This window comes from Pinus tabuliformis, chromosome 8 (assembly GCF_031772625.1).
Source record: "Pinus tabuliformis cultivar Carrire ecotype Pingquan chromosome 8, CPIR1, whole genome shotgun sequence".
In the NCBI taxonomy this organism is placed as follows: domain Eukaryota; kingdom Viridiplantae; phylum Streptophyta; class Pinopsida; order Pinales; family Pinaceae; genus Pinus; species Pinus tabuliformis.
Window position 1 is genome coordinate 1714303285 of NC_142294.1, and position 17147 is coordinate 1714320431.

Genomic DNA, 17147 nt, shown 5'->3' on the forward strand with positions numbered 1-17147 from the left:
TCTTTTATCATGTGGTATCAGAGCAGCAAGACCGAGGGACCTGTATGTTGGTTTGTAAGGCGTGACTGATGCAAAGTCGTCATGTGCTACCAGACCGAGGGAGAGTAGCAGTTGTGGACGCATTAATAAAAATAACAGTCGCTCCAACAGCTCCCTTTACAATTACATTCAGCTCAGGGGATGTAAGAAAAGTTATCACGGGACCTCGTGAAACAGATAAGCAGCAGGTAAAAAGTTTTGTGAAAGGACGAGTTCTGTGCTTTATATATTTGTTTGAGTTAATGTCTTTTTTCAACATCGTGAAAATTTGTGGAAGAAGCCACCTGCGTTTGTGGACTCGATCACAGAATTATCTGCTCATCATTGAATATACATTTACCCTGATATAACTTGTTCGCTGCCATCTCAACGACTCGGTAAACTTACCGTTTTTTTCTCGTTGACAAAGTCCCTTACCAAACTCCTTCCCCTGCCCTCACACCAGTGCCATTCATATCCATTTAAAGCCCATTCAACCTGCAATGCATTCTCCATTCAATAATTAATTTCCCAGAGAGTTCTCTGCACAAAATCGATTCTGAATTCTTCAAGGAGTCCGACATTTCCGCACTTCGATCACTGGTCTGCGATTTTGCCGTATCAGAGCCATAAGGTTAAACGTTGAGCTCTTTTGAGAAACCATTATATTGCAGAAACCGAGTGTTGCCGCGAATGTGCGATTTTAAGGAATGAATGGTTGCATTGCTACTACCGTGTGAGAGCAAGTCGAAAGGGTGAGAAAGGCCGTTAAGGAGGATTTTTTGCAAGGCCTGGAGCGTTAGGCGACTTTGGATCGATTTCTGCTGCAAGGCTTCGTTGATTGAAAGCTGCAATAACATTTTTTTTTAATATTGTGATCGCAGGAGTTCGAGTTTAGAGTCGTTGTTTTATTTGAGCGCCTGATTTGAGCCGATTTACCTCAACGTCTTCATTGTGATTGGGAATTGATTCTCAAATCGGAGCCAGGTTAGCTGGTTTGTTGTGAGAGGCGTGTGTTGTGAGCCATAGCTCCATTTAAGACGACGACCTAAGGAGGAGGTCCGCACTGTGCCACCATGGATTTATTGAGCGCTTTGCTGGAAAAGAAGCATGGTTGTGGCGATCAGCCCCTCAGATTTGCATCAGTTGGAAGAATCTTGGTCCGACCTGCCGGATGTCGAAAGAGCTACAGGTGAAGTTGTCTGCCGCCGAGATTCGGTGTCTGAGAGGTGAAAGCGCTCCCCTCCTCCAACGAAGAGCGCAGTGGTGATTTGTCAAAGCGCCAGTTGGAATCGCTGTAAGCTCAAGGGGTGCCATCGTGGCCATAGACTGCAGCCGAGTCGAAGAGAAGATTGCCCAGAGGTTGCACTCCATAGTTGCTGGAGCTGTTGCTTCCCTGCTGTAGAAGATTGAATGCCGAATACTGAATTTCTTGGGGATCATGCCTTCGTTTCTTCGTCTTCTTGGGCTCTTTGTGTCGATCACTTCCAGCGTTAGTTGCGGTTTTTGTGTTAATCACTTCCATTGTTTGTTGCTCCGTATATCAACGGAGATTAAAGGATGGTTTATATTGCTCAGTAACTTTGACAGCCTATCTGTTTGAAAATAGTATAGCATTGTGATTTCATGAAAACAGCTATCTGTTTGAAAATACTGTAGCATTGTGATTTTATGATCAGTATTTTTGTTTGAGCATGTTGGAGTGATAAGTGTTTTGTAATTTTGGAGAGATAAGGAGTATATTTTGTATTTTTGAAGTAAGAAGTGATTTTGTATTTGGAGTGATAAGGGAAAGTTGTTGTAATTCAAAGTATTGTTTTACTTTGAGAGGGATCGTGTCACTATCCATTCAGATTTTGAAGGCGAGTTGTTTCAAAGGGTTGTCAGCTTGGCATTATCATTGCTTCAGATGTACTCAATGATTAATAAAGATATCATTTTTTAGTGTTGATGTGTCCTAGATCCGCCCGAAATTGAATAAGGGGATCTAAGGTACACTATGTGTGCTTGATGGCGCATGTGTTTTATGGCTTCATGTTGTTGCTTATGATTTGTGTCTAGTTGTGACACATAAATGATCGCATTTACCACACACATAAAGTTCAATGCAAGCAAGCACAACACATGTAACAAAATAGCTTCAAGGAAGGATAATCAAGATCCACACTACAACAAATAATCAAAGTTTTCAACATTAGCATTCTAGCTCAACAAATAAATTCACTCAATGCAATCAAGTTCATGAATCTGCAGACTCCAGCTTTTCAAAACAATGTCTACATCCCTACAATCAAGTTAATGAATCTGTAAACTTCAACGTTTCAGAGCACATTCTACATTCATTGTTGAACTTGTAATCAAACTCAAATCACATTGAATTGTAAGGGTGCATTCTCGGTTGAAACCGACACCCAAGCCTTGAATTGAGTCATTGTAGTGAATCATTGAAATCATTGTAAGCTTTTTTGGGTGCATTTTCGACAGTGTTCGACACCCTGTCCATGAGTTTTAACTCCTTGACACAACCATCACAGCAACCAAAACAAGTTCAACTCTAACACCAATCAAGCAAGTTGAGTTCGTCATCAAGCGAGCGTGAATTCCAGAAAGTTCTAACAAGTGTTCTCAGCAAGTACAATAAGCCACAAATCAAGCGAGCGTGGCATTCAAGTTCCATAGCAAGCGAGCCTGTCATTCAAGTAACCAAATCAAGTGAAACAGTTCAAAGCACGACATCTACGACAAGAGAGCCTGACTTCAAGTGAGCAAGTTCAGATGGCGCAGCATATTCAGTTGTTAAACATTCTTCACAGTTTGATCATCTCCAGTGATGAAGACATGGTGCACGTCAGCAAAGAAACTCTTGCTGATATTTCACGGCATCTACAGCAAACGCATGAAACCATTGAGTTTCTTCAACTTGAGTCCCAACTTCAAAGGAATGAATTGCAAGAAAAGAGTGATACTTTCAAGTCTTTGAACCATCCAGATGATAAGTCATTCATCCCAACAACTTCAAGTGTCGAAGTTGTTCATGAGCAAATTTCTTCCAAACCCATCATCAAGCCCTGGGAAGAAATTCAAAATAACAAGAATAGATGAGGCTTAGGATATGTCACTGATGCCATCAACTTACATATCCCAGATTATTCCAAGCCAATTAAGTTTGTGAGTGCAGGATTTCTTGAACCACTCACCTCAGCAGGTTCTGAGAAAGTTGCCGACAATCAGAATTGCACGCAACCTGAAGTTGAAGTTCAACCAAAGTGCTCTCATTGTCAAAGAGCCGGTCATATGGAAGATCAATGTTTTGATCTCCATCCGTGTTGCCATTGTGGCAAGCCCAATCATTCCTCAGAAAAATGTCGCAACCAACACAAATCAGCGAGATTGAAAATACATTATGAATGGATTGATCCTTGGGAATGGTCATCCACAGTCAAACGATTGTCTCAGTTCTACAACCGACTACAATCACACATAGTGCAGCCAGTAGTGAACAGATGACGGTACTCTCATGCAGTTGAATGAGGGAGTACAACAGTGAAACTCTCCTACACCTGAAGGGGGGGAGTTCAAATATATTTTGGAGAAGATTGTCTCTCCTTTCAGCTGACAAAGGGGGGAAAATGTCAATGAAATTGACAAGTGGTTGTCAGATTGAAAGTCTCGACAACATCAGCGAAGTAGCCAGTGGGCATCTTCATCAGCCAGTGGGCATTTGTCATCAGCAGTGAGCATCAGCAAATTCGCCAGTGGGCGATCGACAGCCAAAGCAGCAGTGAGCAGCTTTTTCGACATCTACAGCGAGTGGGCAATCATCATCAGCAAACACGCCAGTGGGCGTTCATCAAATTGTGTCAGTGGACACCGGATGCTGTTTTCAAACAAAGGACAGTTGGATCCTTTTGCGGCTTGGCACATGATGGAGTTGTCAAGCGTCCCTCTGAGATGAATCAGTCATGCAGCTGACTCAGTCTCTTCATATTGCGGTTTGTTCAGCATCCAGTTTTGGCGGTTTTTTCAGGCAATGTTTTTGAGGATCAACATGAGAACTTGGAAGATGGTTCTCGTTCTTATTTTTGGATTTATCATTGAGGGGGGGAATGTTAGACTCTCTCATAAAACAATAATAAATCCAAAAATAAATAAATCAATTAAATATTCCAAGTTAGGAATTTGTGCCTAACTCTTGGGTTGTTCCTCTAAGATAGGAGTTAGTTTAGGTAACTCCTATATTGGTGTGTCTGGTGAGAAATTATCTCAACCAAAGGAGAAATTATCTCAACCAAAGGTGTCTAACATAGCACGCACTATCTTGAGAACACTGTCTCTCATCTATTTATTTGTAACACTATATTCAATTATTTTTGTAATGTAAGAATGAGAGTGAGAGAGAATACATGAGGCTGAAGCCTTTTTTCCGCCAATATTTTGCCTCTGGTTTTTATATGTGTTTTTCTGTAATTTGTGTGAGTTAATTTCTTTTATCACTATACAAATCCCTTGAATCCAAGAGAAATACCAAAGTGATATCCTGTGACAACCTTAAACAGTTCACTAAACCAACAGAAAAATACAAAGGGACTGACCTGAAATATGCACTCTTCCACCTGTAATGAGAGACACACAGTGAGTTCCAAAACAAAAACAAAAAACACGACATACCTTGATTGGGTGCTTCTCCAATGAATGTCCTTATATTTGACCTCCTCTACTTGCGATAAGATAGCACAAATGATTGTAAAAATCACACAAATGAATTTACCTTGGCACAGTACTTGGAGGACTGAAATCTCAGATATTGATCACCACAGGTCCGCGCTAAAAAGGGCGCAGGAGGCCGAGCTTAAAGGCTGCTTTTTGGATCCTAAATGAACAGATCAGAAATCTGAACCAAACCTGAACAATAGTCCTGAACCTTCGCTGCCCTTGCAATAATATACCCGTGCAAAACACTCCTCAAGATACCTAAGGCAGACCTGAAACTAAGCCCTAACTTGACTAGTCCTAGACCTAAGAAGATGCCCAGACCTTCGCTCTCTTGAAACAAGGATGACCTGCTCCAAAACAATTCCAAATCTACGAAGGAAAGACCTGAAGATTGCCTTGAGACTTTGCTCTCCTGGAAACCAAAATTAGTCTTGAAAATTATCAAGAAAAATACTCAGAACTTTGCTTCAAAGACCTGTAGTAAATAAGCCACAAAATAGTCCTAAGACACCAAAGACCGAACCATAAATCCTCTCTTCTGGATATCTGCATTATGCCTTAGGGTAAGCTGAAAATTTCAGATACAAAGAATTCACAAGTTGATGCGTTTAAGCTGTTCAATTGGAGGTATAATGAATCTCCTTTTATAGGCCCAGAAGGGGCTCCTTAAAATATGACCGTTGGAGATTAGGAGGGGCTCTATACGGAGTTAAAACATTAAAACTCAATCAATTCATGCCTTGTGTGCTATGTAAGGCCATGAGCCTTATGGAGGAGGGATATTAGCCTTTAAAACGTGAAGGATATTTCTTATGGGGGAAAAGTAATTTAATACTCCAAGGTGATATTTCCACTAGCAATAATTAAATAACCCTTATATTAGTTATTTAATGACCATCAATGAATGTGTGCCATGACACCACCCCTTGGGGTTTTTTCCCACTAACTGGGGTCTCCAACTTCAAATGTGAATATCTCTCAAATTAGGAGGCCTCTCGTGGTGTATCACATACCACCGGAAACATCTTAATGAGAAGAATCCAATGACGTAGATCTCTGAGATAAAGTCAATGATTACCTTCTCCAAAATCCCTTGACAAGTTCGGGGTATATCCCTTGACCAAGGAACCCAAGCCTAGAACTTAGGGTTTTGAACCATCCAACAGTAGAGCTTCCAATTTTATGTAATCCAGACAAATATAAGAGCATTCATTAACTTGTTTGACATCAATGACAGGTTTTTAGTCAAAGTCAAACCCCAGGGTTGACATCAATGGCAACACCATCCAACAGCGTCAATGAAGTATACTTCTCAAACCAAGCGTCCCCAAGTCAAGTTTCCAACCTCCAAGGTTTGTATCACATGGTCCCAAGTTCCAAAGGTTAGGTGCCTGCCTTCAAATGCCCAGTGCTCCACCTCCTAGGTAGGCACCTCCATTGATCGAGAAATCAGCTTCCCCATTGTATGCACTCGATGAGTTATTCAACATGCCGATTAAGGTAAAAACTTCCTAGGTATGGGCATCATGCTAGTTTTCTAATCAATGTCAAGCACTGCTGCATTATCCACCCAGATTAAGCTATCATTTGTGCATGAAGCATTGCTATGGATCTACGAGACATAATGCTCTTTTAGCAAGGTTAAAGCACTTATGGCAAAAGTTAACAACCATTGCTCTTTGTGAGGAATTTACAAGGATGGTTAAATATTTATAAAGCATCTGTACAAGTCTCCTAGGGACTGTAAGATTATTTTGGTCAGTTCTCCGCTTAATGCCAATTAGGTCACTGTTGGGAGAGTCTATCCTGTGTCCTAATAGTCAAAAGTGGATATGGTTGGTCAGTATTTCTCAAATGACCCTACATCGCATGAAAAAAAAGTCAAGATTAGTCAGAGGAGATATCAGACTTTTAGCCACCTTTAACCTATGAAAGGTCCCGTCCTTCTACATAATAGTCAGGCTTGGGGATCTTTAAAGCAATGTGCTTTTCGTATCTAGTTCTGCAGCTTATTAATAGAATTTGATCCTTTTGCGTGCCTGCAATGTCTAACCTCAATTTGTTTGGCTCTTCATTTTACTTTCAACAGTTCCATTCTTTCTTTTATTGATACATTTCAGTTCTGCTTTGTTCGTGCTAGTGTTAGAATTGGCTGACTATGCTGCTGATCCTGGTTCAACTGGGTCTAGGTTTTTCCTTATTTGCACATTTCAAAAAAGAGTAGATCCTCAAATAATCTTTTGAAGCAAACTACAGCTCTACCATTAACTAGTTTGTTATAAAGAACTTCCAGCTGGATGTTACATGTATTTTTTTTTCAGTTGCTGAGGTGTTGCAGCCTAGTTTATATTCTTGAAGGTTTGCTGTTACAAAAATACGAGGTTGATGCATGACTATGACAGAAATCTTAGCCAAGTTGATCTAAAAACTTGATTTTTAACATCTTTTGAAATCTGAATCAACACTAGGTTACAGAGGACTTTGTCTATGTAGCACTGTCGAATTTTTCCATAAGCTAGTCGTTAGCAGAAATTAAATGCCTATTTATGCTGTTTATTATAACATAGGAATTGATGACATGTTTTGTTTATTGAGAATGGTTTGTGTAAGTGTACTTGTGGAGGGGTTAAGAATTTTTGGTGGGGTAGAAAGTCACATTGCTGAAAAAATGTAAAAGCTCTGCTGCTTAGCCATCTAGTTTATATAAATAATTTTATACACCAGTTTATTAAGAAGTACTTGGCGAACTGTAATGTAGGGATCAAGAAATATCTATGGAAAGGCAGTGGCTAAAAGCAAAAAGTGGCATAAGATTAGTGGTATACATATTGCTAGGGCAGAATATCATGAAGGCAATGCAAGTAGTCAATTCGCACCGCTTGAGCTCAAGTCTTCAGCAGGACAGGTCCTCAGTGATATACTTCAAAATCAGCCACATCTTTTCCATGTTGCAGCAGCCAAACAACTAGAGGAATTAGCTGCTGATAGGGATGATGCTATTACTCGCCAGGAGCTTAGTTCAAGTGATGCTTACTCAGTTTTACACAGGTAAGAGAACATGGTTATATATTAGGGTCCTGTAAGAGATTCAGTCATCTTTTCATTTTACTGGTAATTGCTAAGATTTCAAAGAGGTTAATTCTACTGATTGTGTTATTTGGGATGTTTTAAAATCTTGACTGTTGATTCTGAATTTTTGATTGCCGTGTTTTCCACTCATCTGAAAATTTCGAATGACTAGATTTTCTGTTTGTTATGTGCAGCATGGTTTTGGTAGATAGTGAACTTGTTCTTGCTTTTGGCAAGGGAATGGATGAAGCAGGCTAATGCAGTATACAGAATTCTTTTGATTTGTTTGAAAATTTTGAACACGGTCTGTGTCCTGTTGGCACTCTCCAAAACCGATCCAAAGTTCTAGCTGTTGAGACAGGGATACTGATTAGATGATGAGAAATGACAAAAATAAGCTGCTTATTTCTTCACCGCTAAAGGCCTAAAACTTCTGCTTCCTGTAGGTTGGATGCACTCGTGTCATTTTTCCATTTGCTGGTTATGATTTCATTAAATATCAATGTCTTGATGACCTTGAATATTAGCTTTGGCCAGAATTTCTTATCATTTCTCCTTTATCCAAATTTTGTTTGCATGTTTGACTTTCAGACCTTATCATTGTCACTTCTTGCTGTTAGACCAGTACCGTAATGATTAGTTCTATCCTTTATAAATTCTGGGCATTTAGAAATTCACCAACATATAAATTGTATGACAAGTACCTACGAAAACAAAATATACCAGAAGTGATGTAGAGCATTCTGATATAGTAACAATGTAGTGTCCTCTTTTAATTAAATTGGCAAGGGAGGATGAAGTAGCCTCTACAACCCCGTACGCTATAGTCATTTGTAAAGGGGGAACCCATTATTTGATGTTATTGGGGTAACATTGGATAATTTGCGGTAATTGGATGATACTTGTGATAGAAACCAAATTTTTGGCAAAATGGAGGGAAACTTGTTAGCTCTTCAAATTAAAATTAGGAGGGAAAACCCCAAAGGGAATCTATAAAAAGGAGAGAGAAGAATCACTTTACTCATCATGGATTTTGGATCTTTCTGATTTTTGAGTTGAGGCTCTTGGAGGGTTTTAAGACCCCTTTTCTCTGATTGGTTTTGGTGGCAGTAGATTCCACCCTAGCCAATCCCTTCTCTTCACTCTGTTCAACATAATTCCTGAGACAACATCCATTTATTTGTGGCAATAAGGGTTTTCTGAGGGAGCAAACTTGTGACATTAAGGTTTTGTGGCTTTGTTTGGGTAGAAAAGGGCTAATTTGTGACAACGTGGGCTGTTCAAGGTTTTCCATGGACAACGAGGGTCAACAAGTGAACCTGGGGTAGCAATACAACCCATAAACCCTATCTGAGGCGTGCAACCCACCTTGAAGGAGTTTTCTATTGCAGAAAAATTATTTGGAGGGTAAATCTTGGCGATGGAGTTTCCTAAGGCCCCACCTGAGGCAACGACCACTTTGAAGAATTTTTTCTGTGGTAGTGAAAATATTTAGAGTGTAAATCTTGGCAGTGGAGATCCTAAAATTTAGGGCAAAGTCCTAAAAGTTAGGAGTGCAAGAAGCAGTTGACTAGTGCTAATAAGTGGAAGGACGAGTTTATTGTCTTCTAGTGTGAGTTGTGTGAGTTATTTTGGGTAACAAACGAGTTGATTTGGGCTCCTAAATTATAGGAAGGATGAGTTAACACAACCAGTGAGCTTTCGTTAACTAGTCAATAAACAGTTCGACTTTCCTCAAATAGAAATCGCCAGTAATAGCCTAATTGAAGTGCTTATAAGGAGGAATGGAGGGACAATTTATTCATTATCTTGTGAGCACGAGTTGGTGAGACAAGGTAATAGAGCTCATGGGTTTGTGAGCAGATTGCACAGTTTTGTGTGTGTGAGCTTGTGAGAGAAAGAGAGTGCAAGAGAAGCTTGTGCACAGGTTGGTAGAGGGCAGAAAAGATCAACAGTCTTGCAAGGGTTTCATGCTTAGAGCAAGCAAGGAAGACAAGTGTGTTTTCTGATTGAAACAACTGTTTTGTAAGAGATCTATTGCTCAGTTTTTTCTGTCAATACAATTCTACAACAAGCAGAGGGTTTTCCTAGTTGGGTTCCCCAGAAAAATAGTGTGTTTTTATTGTGTGATTGTGCTTATTTCTGTTCCTATTCTCCTGCAAAGTCTAGTAGAGAAATTCTATGTTTATATGAAAAGAAATTTGTTTCAGATTGTTCATATTGGCAGATCAGAATTTCGTGGATTTTCTACATGGTATCAGAGCGAGAGCAAAATTAAACTAGCACAGGTTGACACATCCATCTCAAGGGCTTCTATCATAGGCTAAGGAACAACCAGATCTGGCCGCAAACCCTAAGGAGCGGATCTAACATGAAAAGAGGACGAGTTATGTTCCAATCTTTTGTGATCTGATAAGGCTGAGATAGGGAGTGCTATTGGTAGAGTATTTTATGAAGTTTTGTGCATGCCAGATACTTATGTGATCTGACCTCAGGAAAGATCTGATACCTAAGATAAGGGTTGTGACTTCTGGAGGAACGTTTTGGAGGGTCGCATGCCTAGTCTACTACAGGAAAGAAGATTGCATACAATTGTGGATCAACGTAGGAAAAGACATATGGAAGAAGTGTCTAACACAGAGATAAAGGAGTATTGGAGGCTGAGTTTAGGGCACCTCTCAGGCAACCGCAGGGGCCCTCAAGAGGGCCAAAAATCTCAGGTTATATGCATAGAATGGTGACCTTATAAGATGAAGGTAACATCAAGTTAAGGTATGCGGATTTGCTACTTCGTGTTGGTCGTTGCAAGGAGATGGGGAGCTGTTTCTAATTAGAACATCAGATCTTGAAGCCCTAGTTAAGGTCTTCTCAATGCATGTACAATCACCATGGATCAACCCTTAAGTTTGTTCCAACAGTGCGTGCTAGGGTACAAAAGTGGGGTGCATCATGCATGGTAGCAGGGCTGTCATGAAGTGTTGAGAAGAGGGCAAATTCAAGAGTTTTTAAAGGAGTTGTTCAAGGTGTGAAAAACAGAGATTTGTATACCCTAGTTAGGGCTTCCCTCTAACGTATGCTGCCACTAAAAGACTATTTAGAAGGTTGATAAAATTGCTCATATTTTCTATACGTGAGAAAGAGGAGAGGGACCCTAAGAAGGAGACATACAAACAAGGAATAGTGGCTGTATTGCGCAAAGATTCTATGTATATGCCAGTCTTGAAGTAGGTTGTTTCTAACCTCTAGTAACAATACAAAAGTGTAAATTTAAGGACAGAGATCTGAAGCAACATAAGAACAATAACTATATGGATTGTTAGTGGCTGATTTGCAAGCCTTAGATCAGTCAAAGAGTTGACCGTGTGTGGGCAGTTTTGGAGGCCCTGAGGAGAGTGACAATAGCGCTGATGTGTCACAGTGACAGGGCAGATCTGTGTGCCCTAGGATCAGCATTCTGGAGCAGCCAAAAGCTTGAAAAGTGGGCACTCCTTGAAGTCCTCTTGTACAGTGATCATCGAAGGTCTAATGAGTTATTAGGAGGCAGAGTTGAGTCGTGCAGCCCTAGTTCAGCGGGTTGCAGATGGCCAAACCACTGATAAGAGGGCAAATCCAGAATACCCAATGAGCAAACTTCTTCATGGAGCTAGAAGCTTGCTAGTGGGCAGATCAGTGAGCTAAAGTTTAGTGACACAAAAGGAGCTGTGATCATTGATAGTGGTAGATTGTGGACTTGTAGAGCATGGTGGGAAAGAATAGGTCTTCAAAGTAGGCTCCGCAGAAGGAAGAAGGAAAGTCTTGTGGTTCAGAGGGAGCCGCTGCAACAACGAAGAACATGGTAATGTTGGAGATAGATCCAGGCGGACGAGATTCTTCCAGGAAAACCTTCCTCACTAAGAGGGAGTGTTGGAAATGTCAGCGAGAAAGGGTTCCTTGATCTGTCTTAATCAAAGGAACCACAACGAGTTTCTCCTTGAGCATGCAGGGGTTCCTATGGGTTAGGAGATAATTCCTAAAAAATAGGATGAGTTCCTAAAATTTATGGCAAATTCCTAAAAGTTAGGAGTGCAAGAAGAAGTTGACTAGTGCTAATAAGTTGAAGGCTGAGTTTATTGTCTTCTAGTGTGAGTTATTTTGGGTAACAAACGAGTTGATTCGGGCTCCTAAATTATAGGAAGGACAAGTTAACACAACTAGTGAGCTTTTGTTAACTAGTCAATCAATAGTTCGACTTTCCTCGAATAGAACTCGACAGTAATAACCTAATCGAAGTGCTTATAAGGAGGAACGAAGGCACAATTTATTCATTATCTTGTGAGCACGAGTTGGTGAGACAAGGTAATAGAGCTCAAAGGTTTGTGTGTAGCTTGTGAGACAAAGAGTGTGCAAGAGAAGCTTTTGCACAAGAGGGTAGTCGAGATCAACAGTCTTGCAAGGGTTTCATGCTTAGAAAAAGCAGGGAAGACAAGTGTGTTTTCTGATTAAAACAATTATTTTGTAAGAGATCTATTGCTCAGTTTTTTCTATTAATAAAATTCTACAATAAGCGGAGGGTTTTCCCAGTTGGGTTCGCCAGAAAAACAATGTGTTTTTATTTTGTGATTGTGGTTATTTCTGTTCCTAATACGCTGCAAAGTCTAGTAGAGAAATTATGTGTTTATATGAAAAGAAACTAGATTTCAGATTATTCATATTAGCAAATAATAATTTCATGATTTTTCTAAACTAGGTGCGTGCTTGACACCATACAAGACTTTTTTTAACTTACATACATGAGAATCTCTCCCATGCACCTCAAAACCTTGCGACTGCTCCATATACACCTCCTTAATCATTTCATTAAGAAATGTTGTCTTCACATTCATCTGATGTGTCCTCCACTCTATCTCCGAGGAAATATACATAATTGCCTTGATAGAAGTGTATCTACCAACTAGAGCGAATATCTCCTCATAATCTACTCCCTCCTAGGAAAACCCTCTTGCTACAAACCTAGCCTTATACTTCTTTATGCTGCCATTTGTAGCATGTTTTCTCTTGAAGATCCATCTCGAAGTGACCACTGATTTTCCTACTAGCCTAGGCACAATATCCCATACATTGTTCTTCATAATGGAAGAATACTCTTCCATCATGGCATCCCTCCAAACCTGCTAGTTTGCTGCCTCCTCAAAAATATAAGGCTCAGAGTCATTAATGTCACTCATAAGTGCCATGTAGGTGGAAAAGTTTTGTAGTGGATTGATTTCTATGAGCATCCTCCTAGGAGCCTCCACATGTTCCTCAACATCCCCAAGAGTCTGCTCTAACCATCTCGGCCTCTTCCTGACATAACTTGAAGGTGCCTCATGTTGCTCCTCTTGATACGAGGTCTGAGTACCCGTCGCTGGTGCTACTGGTCTCTATTCAACCCTTGGAGTTTCTTGCTCCCGATCATTTGCCACTGATATGTATCATGTGACTTTCTCAAGGCTCTATGCTCCTCAAATCTCACATCCTTACTCACCATAGTCTTCCCTTGTGGTATAATGTACACCTTGTATGCATTGGAAATCTCACTACACCCAACAAAAATGTCCTTCTGCGTGAGGAATCCAACTTTGCCCTCTTCTTTGATGGTACATGGATATACACTAGACACTCGAGGATACAAAAATGTGCCACCTCAGGTTTCACTCCTGTCAACTTTTTTTTTATGCTCGCTTCCCTACAAACATCCTTGAACTCATTGGAGGTGTACTCACCCCCATTATTTGATCTAAGGACCTTGACCTTCCTCCTAGTCTGGTTTTCGATGAAACCTTTAAACTCTTGAAACTTACTAAAGACCTCATCCTTGGTCTTCATGAAGTAGATCTAGGTCCCCCTGGAACAATCTTCAATAAAGGTAACATAATAGTCGTACCACTCAAGTAACCCACTGACATAAGACCACACATGTCAAAATGTACTAGATCCAACAACCCGTTGGACCTGGAATCATTGCTTGGGGAAGCAGCCTTGGCATCCTTGCCCAAAGCACAACCTTTGCAAACACCTTGCTGCGTCATGCTAAACTCAAGAAGATCAGTGACAGTCTCTCGTAATATAGGCAAATCCCTATGATACAATTGTGCTATCCTCTTCTGCCAAAGTTCACACTAGTTGTCACTGCCATGAACAAAGGCCCTCATTGACTGACCCTTCAACATATACATATTGCTATCTCTCCTCCCAATGACTCGTCCTGTAGTTGAACTAGAAGATTAAGCCTGACAATCACTTGCCCATCTTGGAAAATAACTTCATATCCCTTGTCCTCCATGGTTGGGACTACAAAAAGGTTCTTATGTAGCCCTGGAACATATAAAACATCTGTAATCTCCATGGATTCACTTGAATTTAGTTGAAATTGTATATTTTCAACTCCCTCCTCTGCACACTGTTGAAATTTCGAAGTCTAACATGTTAGAAATTATTCCTGCATTATCTGGTTTATTTCACCTACTTGTTTATTCCTTAACAAGTTATTTATCCATATAAATACTGAAAATAAACACAACCGCAGTCTCAACTCATCTACAAATCATCAACCCAGATCACTTGTTCGAATTTTCTTAGCAAACCCTGCTATCGAAAATCGAACTAACTGATCAATCTTGTTGTATCTCCAACTGACCCTCAAGCCTCCTCTTATACTTTTTCTGTTGAGTCTTCAACGATCGAGATTAAATCTCTAATCAATGGCTAAGATTATATTTGGCTTGATCCATGTCATTTAGAACATTCTAACCCAGTTTTATATTAATGCACATTAATATTTTAATTTTCCTAAGTTTAGGCTTAGGAACTCCATTAAAAATATTAATTATTTTAATATCTCTCTAACCAGGTGGAATTTCCCCAAACCATTTCCGGGTCTTGGAGATCTCATGTGCTTTAGCCTCTCCATCAATTTTCATGGCTAGAGCACATCCGATGCTACCCGAAATCAACACCCCCTCTTAGCGAGTAATGTGCTCTAGTAATGCTTCACCACTGAGCATCACTCTGATCATCCGGCACCGGTACCTGTGCTGATGCTTGGCCTGCTGCCCAACATCCTCTGCACTACTGCGTCCTGTATTGCTGCCCATGGCTCTGCCTGTTAAAATTGGCAACTAGGGCCAAACTCCATGTGGGCCATCTTATTTATGGCAGCTGATATTTTTATTGGATCCCTCTCATCGAGAGGTGTAGGATTGATCTAAAGATCATCTGATTCCGATAAGTATTTATGAAGTTATGAATTTATTTTGATTATGGAATTATTATCAAGCTGACCAGCAACTTGAGTAGGCTCAGAAGCCCAATAGACGTGTCTATTCATCATCCACGTTTTAGTATAAATTGGTGAGGATTTGAAGTCATTTTACACATGTATTCTTGAGGTGATCTCCTCTCCATGTCTTGGGTTTTTGGAGTAGGAGAGAACAAAAGAATACGTTGGCCTAGAAGGAGCCCTAGCTACAAGATGATGCCCTAGCCGCAGGATGATCTACGCAACAAACAGAGACACCTATATGCTGTCTAAGGAGATTCATACGCTGTCCAAAGTTGCAGTCTAGGAGGGTTCTTTATGCAGCTATAGGAGGCTCTTATACGCAGTAAAGGGGAGGCCTTGCCACTGTCCTCTGCAGTCCTAAGTACCCTAACTGCAGGCCTGACCTGCTGCTCTTGAAGAGCCCTCATCCGCAGTCCAACAAGGAGTAATCTGGCCGCAGTCAAGCCATGCCCTAGCCGCAGTCAAGGGAGCTCCTATACACAGTCAACGTGGTTAAGGAGAGGCCTAATCTACGCTGTCTAGGAAGCTTCTATAACGCAGCTAGGAAAGGTTTTATCGCAGTCAAAGGAAGCCCTAAAAGACCCTAACCGCAGGTCTAGAAGAGACCTTAACCGCAACATCAAGAGACCTAATTGGCAGCCACCATTCGCAGTCTTATTTGCTGTCATGAAACCGCATAAGAAGAGGCCCTAATCAGCAGCATATAAAGACCTAAGACGCAGAAAGAAGAGTGGACTTATGCCTCAGCAAAAGGAAGTATCTCAGGGTTAAAGTCACATACCTGTAGCTGACAGCATGAACTGTGTTGGGCATGTTCAAGATCTCAGTTTGCTGGACAAGTATCCACTGTAAAGAGGAGCCTAAATCTGGTTGCTTTATGAATGATGCACAGACAACATGTTAATGAATGGTGCACAGGCAGCATGATAATGAATGGTGCACAGGCAGCATGATAATGAATGATACACATTAGCAAGGGCAGCATGATGATCATGGACTTAAAGGGCAACATGATGATGAATAAGATCATGGACATGGGCAACATGATGATAATCATGATTAGTGTAGCATGGTGCAGTATGCAGTGGTGCAGCAAGTGGACCAGATGCAGCACGATGATAGGTGAAGGAGTCACTATTGGAGAATCAGTTGAAGCAACATGTCTTCAACTGATCTCATATAGATATAGAAAGTCAAAGTGTTGACTTCTGTTGAAAATGTACTATCTCTCTCTCTCTCTTTCTCTGCTGAACTTTGAAGAACATAAAGGAAGAATTGATCAAGGGTTTCCCCACATTGGGGTTTGTCCCTGGCTGGCGCCACATCTTGTGTCCTCTTGTCTTGGCTTGTCTTCTGCGATTTATATTTATGTTCTATCTGCAGTTTACTTTAATGCTAATGTGATTGCTAACTATGAAAATTTAAATAAATTGCTCTAGCATAGAACATACCTAAAATTAACACTGCCACTGCCACTGCTACATTTGTACTGCAACTCCCTCTGCATTTGTGCTGTGGATGGTCCTTCCTCCCAACACTACATCTGCACTACAGTTCTCTCTCAAGACGCTGCATCGTGCTACCCATAGCACTACCACTGCTAATTGCTGCACTACAACTCAGTTACTGAGAAGTAACTGATCTACCTAACTACTGACATCCTTGTCAGGCTAGAAGCCCCCTAATGTCGAAGCTACCTCTGCTGCTATCGTGTGCTTCCTTTGCTGCCTCTGCGTTGCTGCAACATCTCTGTGCCTCTTGCATTGTTGCAACCACCTCTATGCCTCTCGCACTGCTGCAACCACCTCTGTGCCTCTCGCACTGCTGCGACCTTCATTGCATTGCCAGAGACCATTGCACTCTAGCACTGCCTTGTAGTTCCATCGCATCTTGCTTCTACCGACATCCATCATCCTACTACTGTCTCTCAGGGCTCCCGTAGCCAAATATAATCCAAGAGTTTGGGTACCTCAAGGATCCTGCTCCTCATCTTCTATAGTCCTCTTGATTACAGCTCGATGTCACCCCACCTCTTATCTGGAGGTGC

At 40.9% G+C, this 17147-nt stretch overlaps 1 protein-coding gene across 6 annotated transcripts in view; it reads left to right on the forward strand.

The window, feature by feature from the left end:
* Positions 1 to 17147, forward strand: part of LOC149242876 (UV-B-induced protein At3g17800, chloroplastic-like) — a 307875-nt gene that overhangs the window by 274396 nt on the left and 16332 nt on the right. For all 6 annotated transcript variants that reach the window (XM_089374382.1, XM_089374381.1, XM_089374379.1 and 3 more), the window contains one exon: positions 7490 to 7779. In XM_089374382.1, the coding sequence (XP_089230508.1) occupies positions 7490 to 7779 (290 nt within the window). The remainder of the gene's footprint in view (positions 1 to 7489; positions 7780 to 17147) is intronic.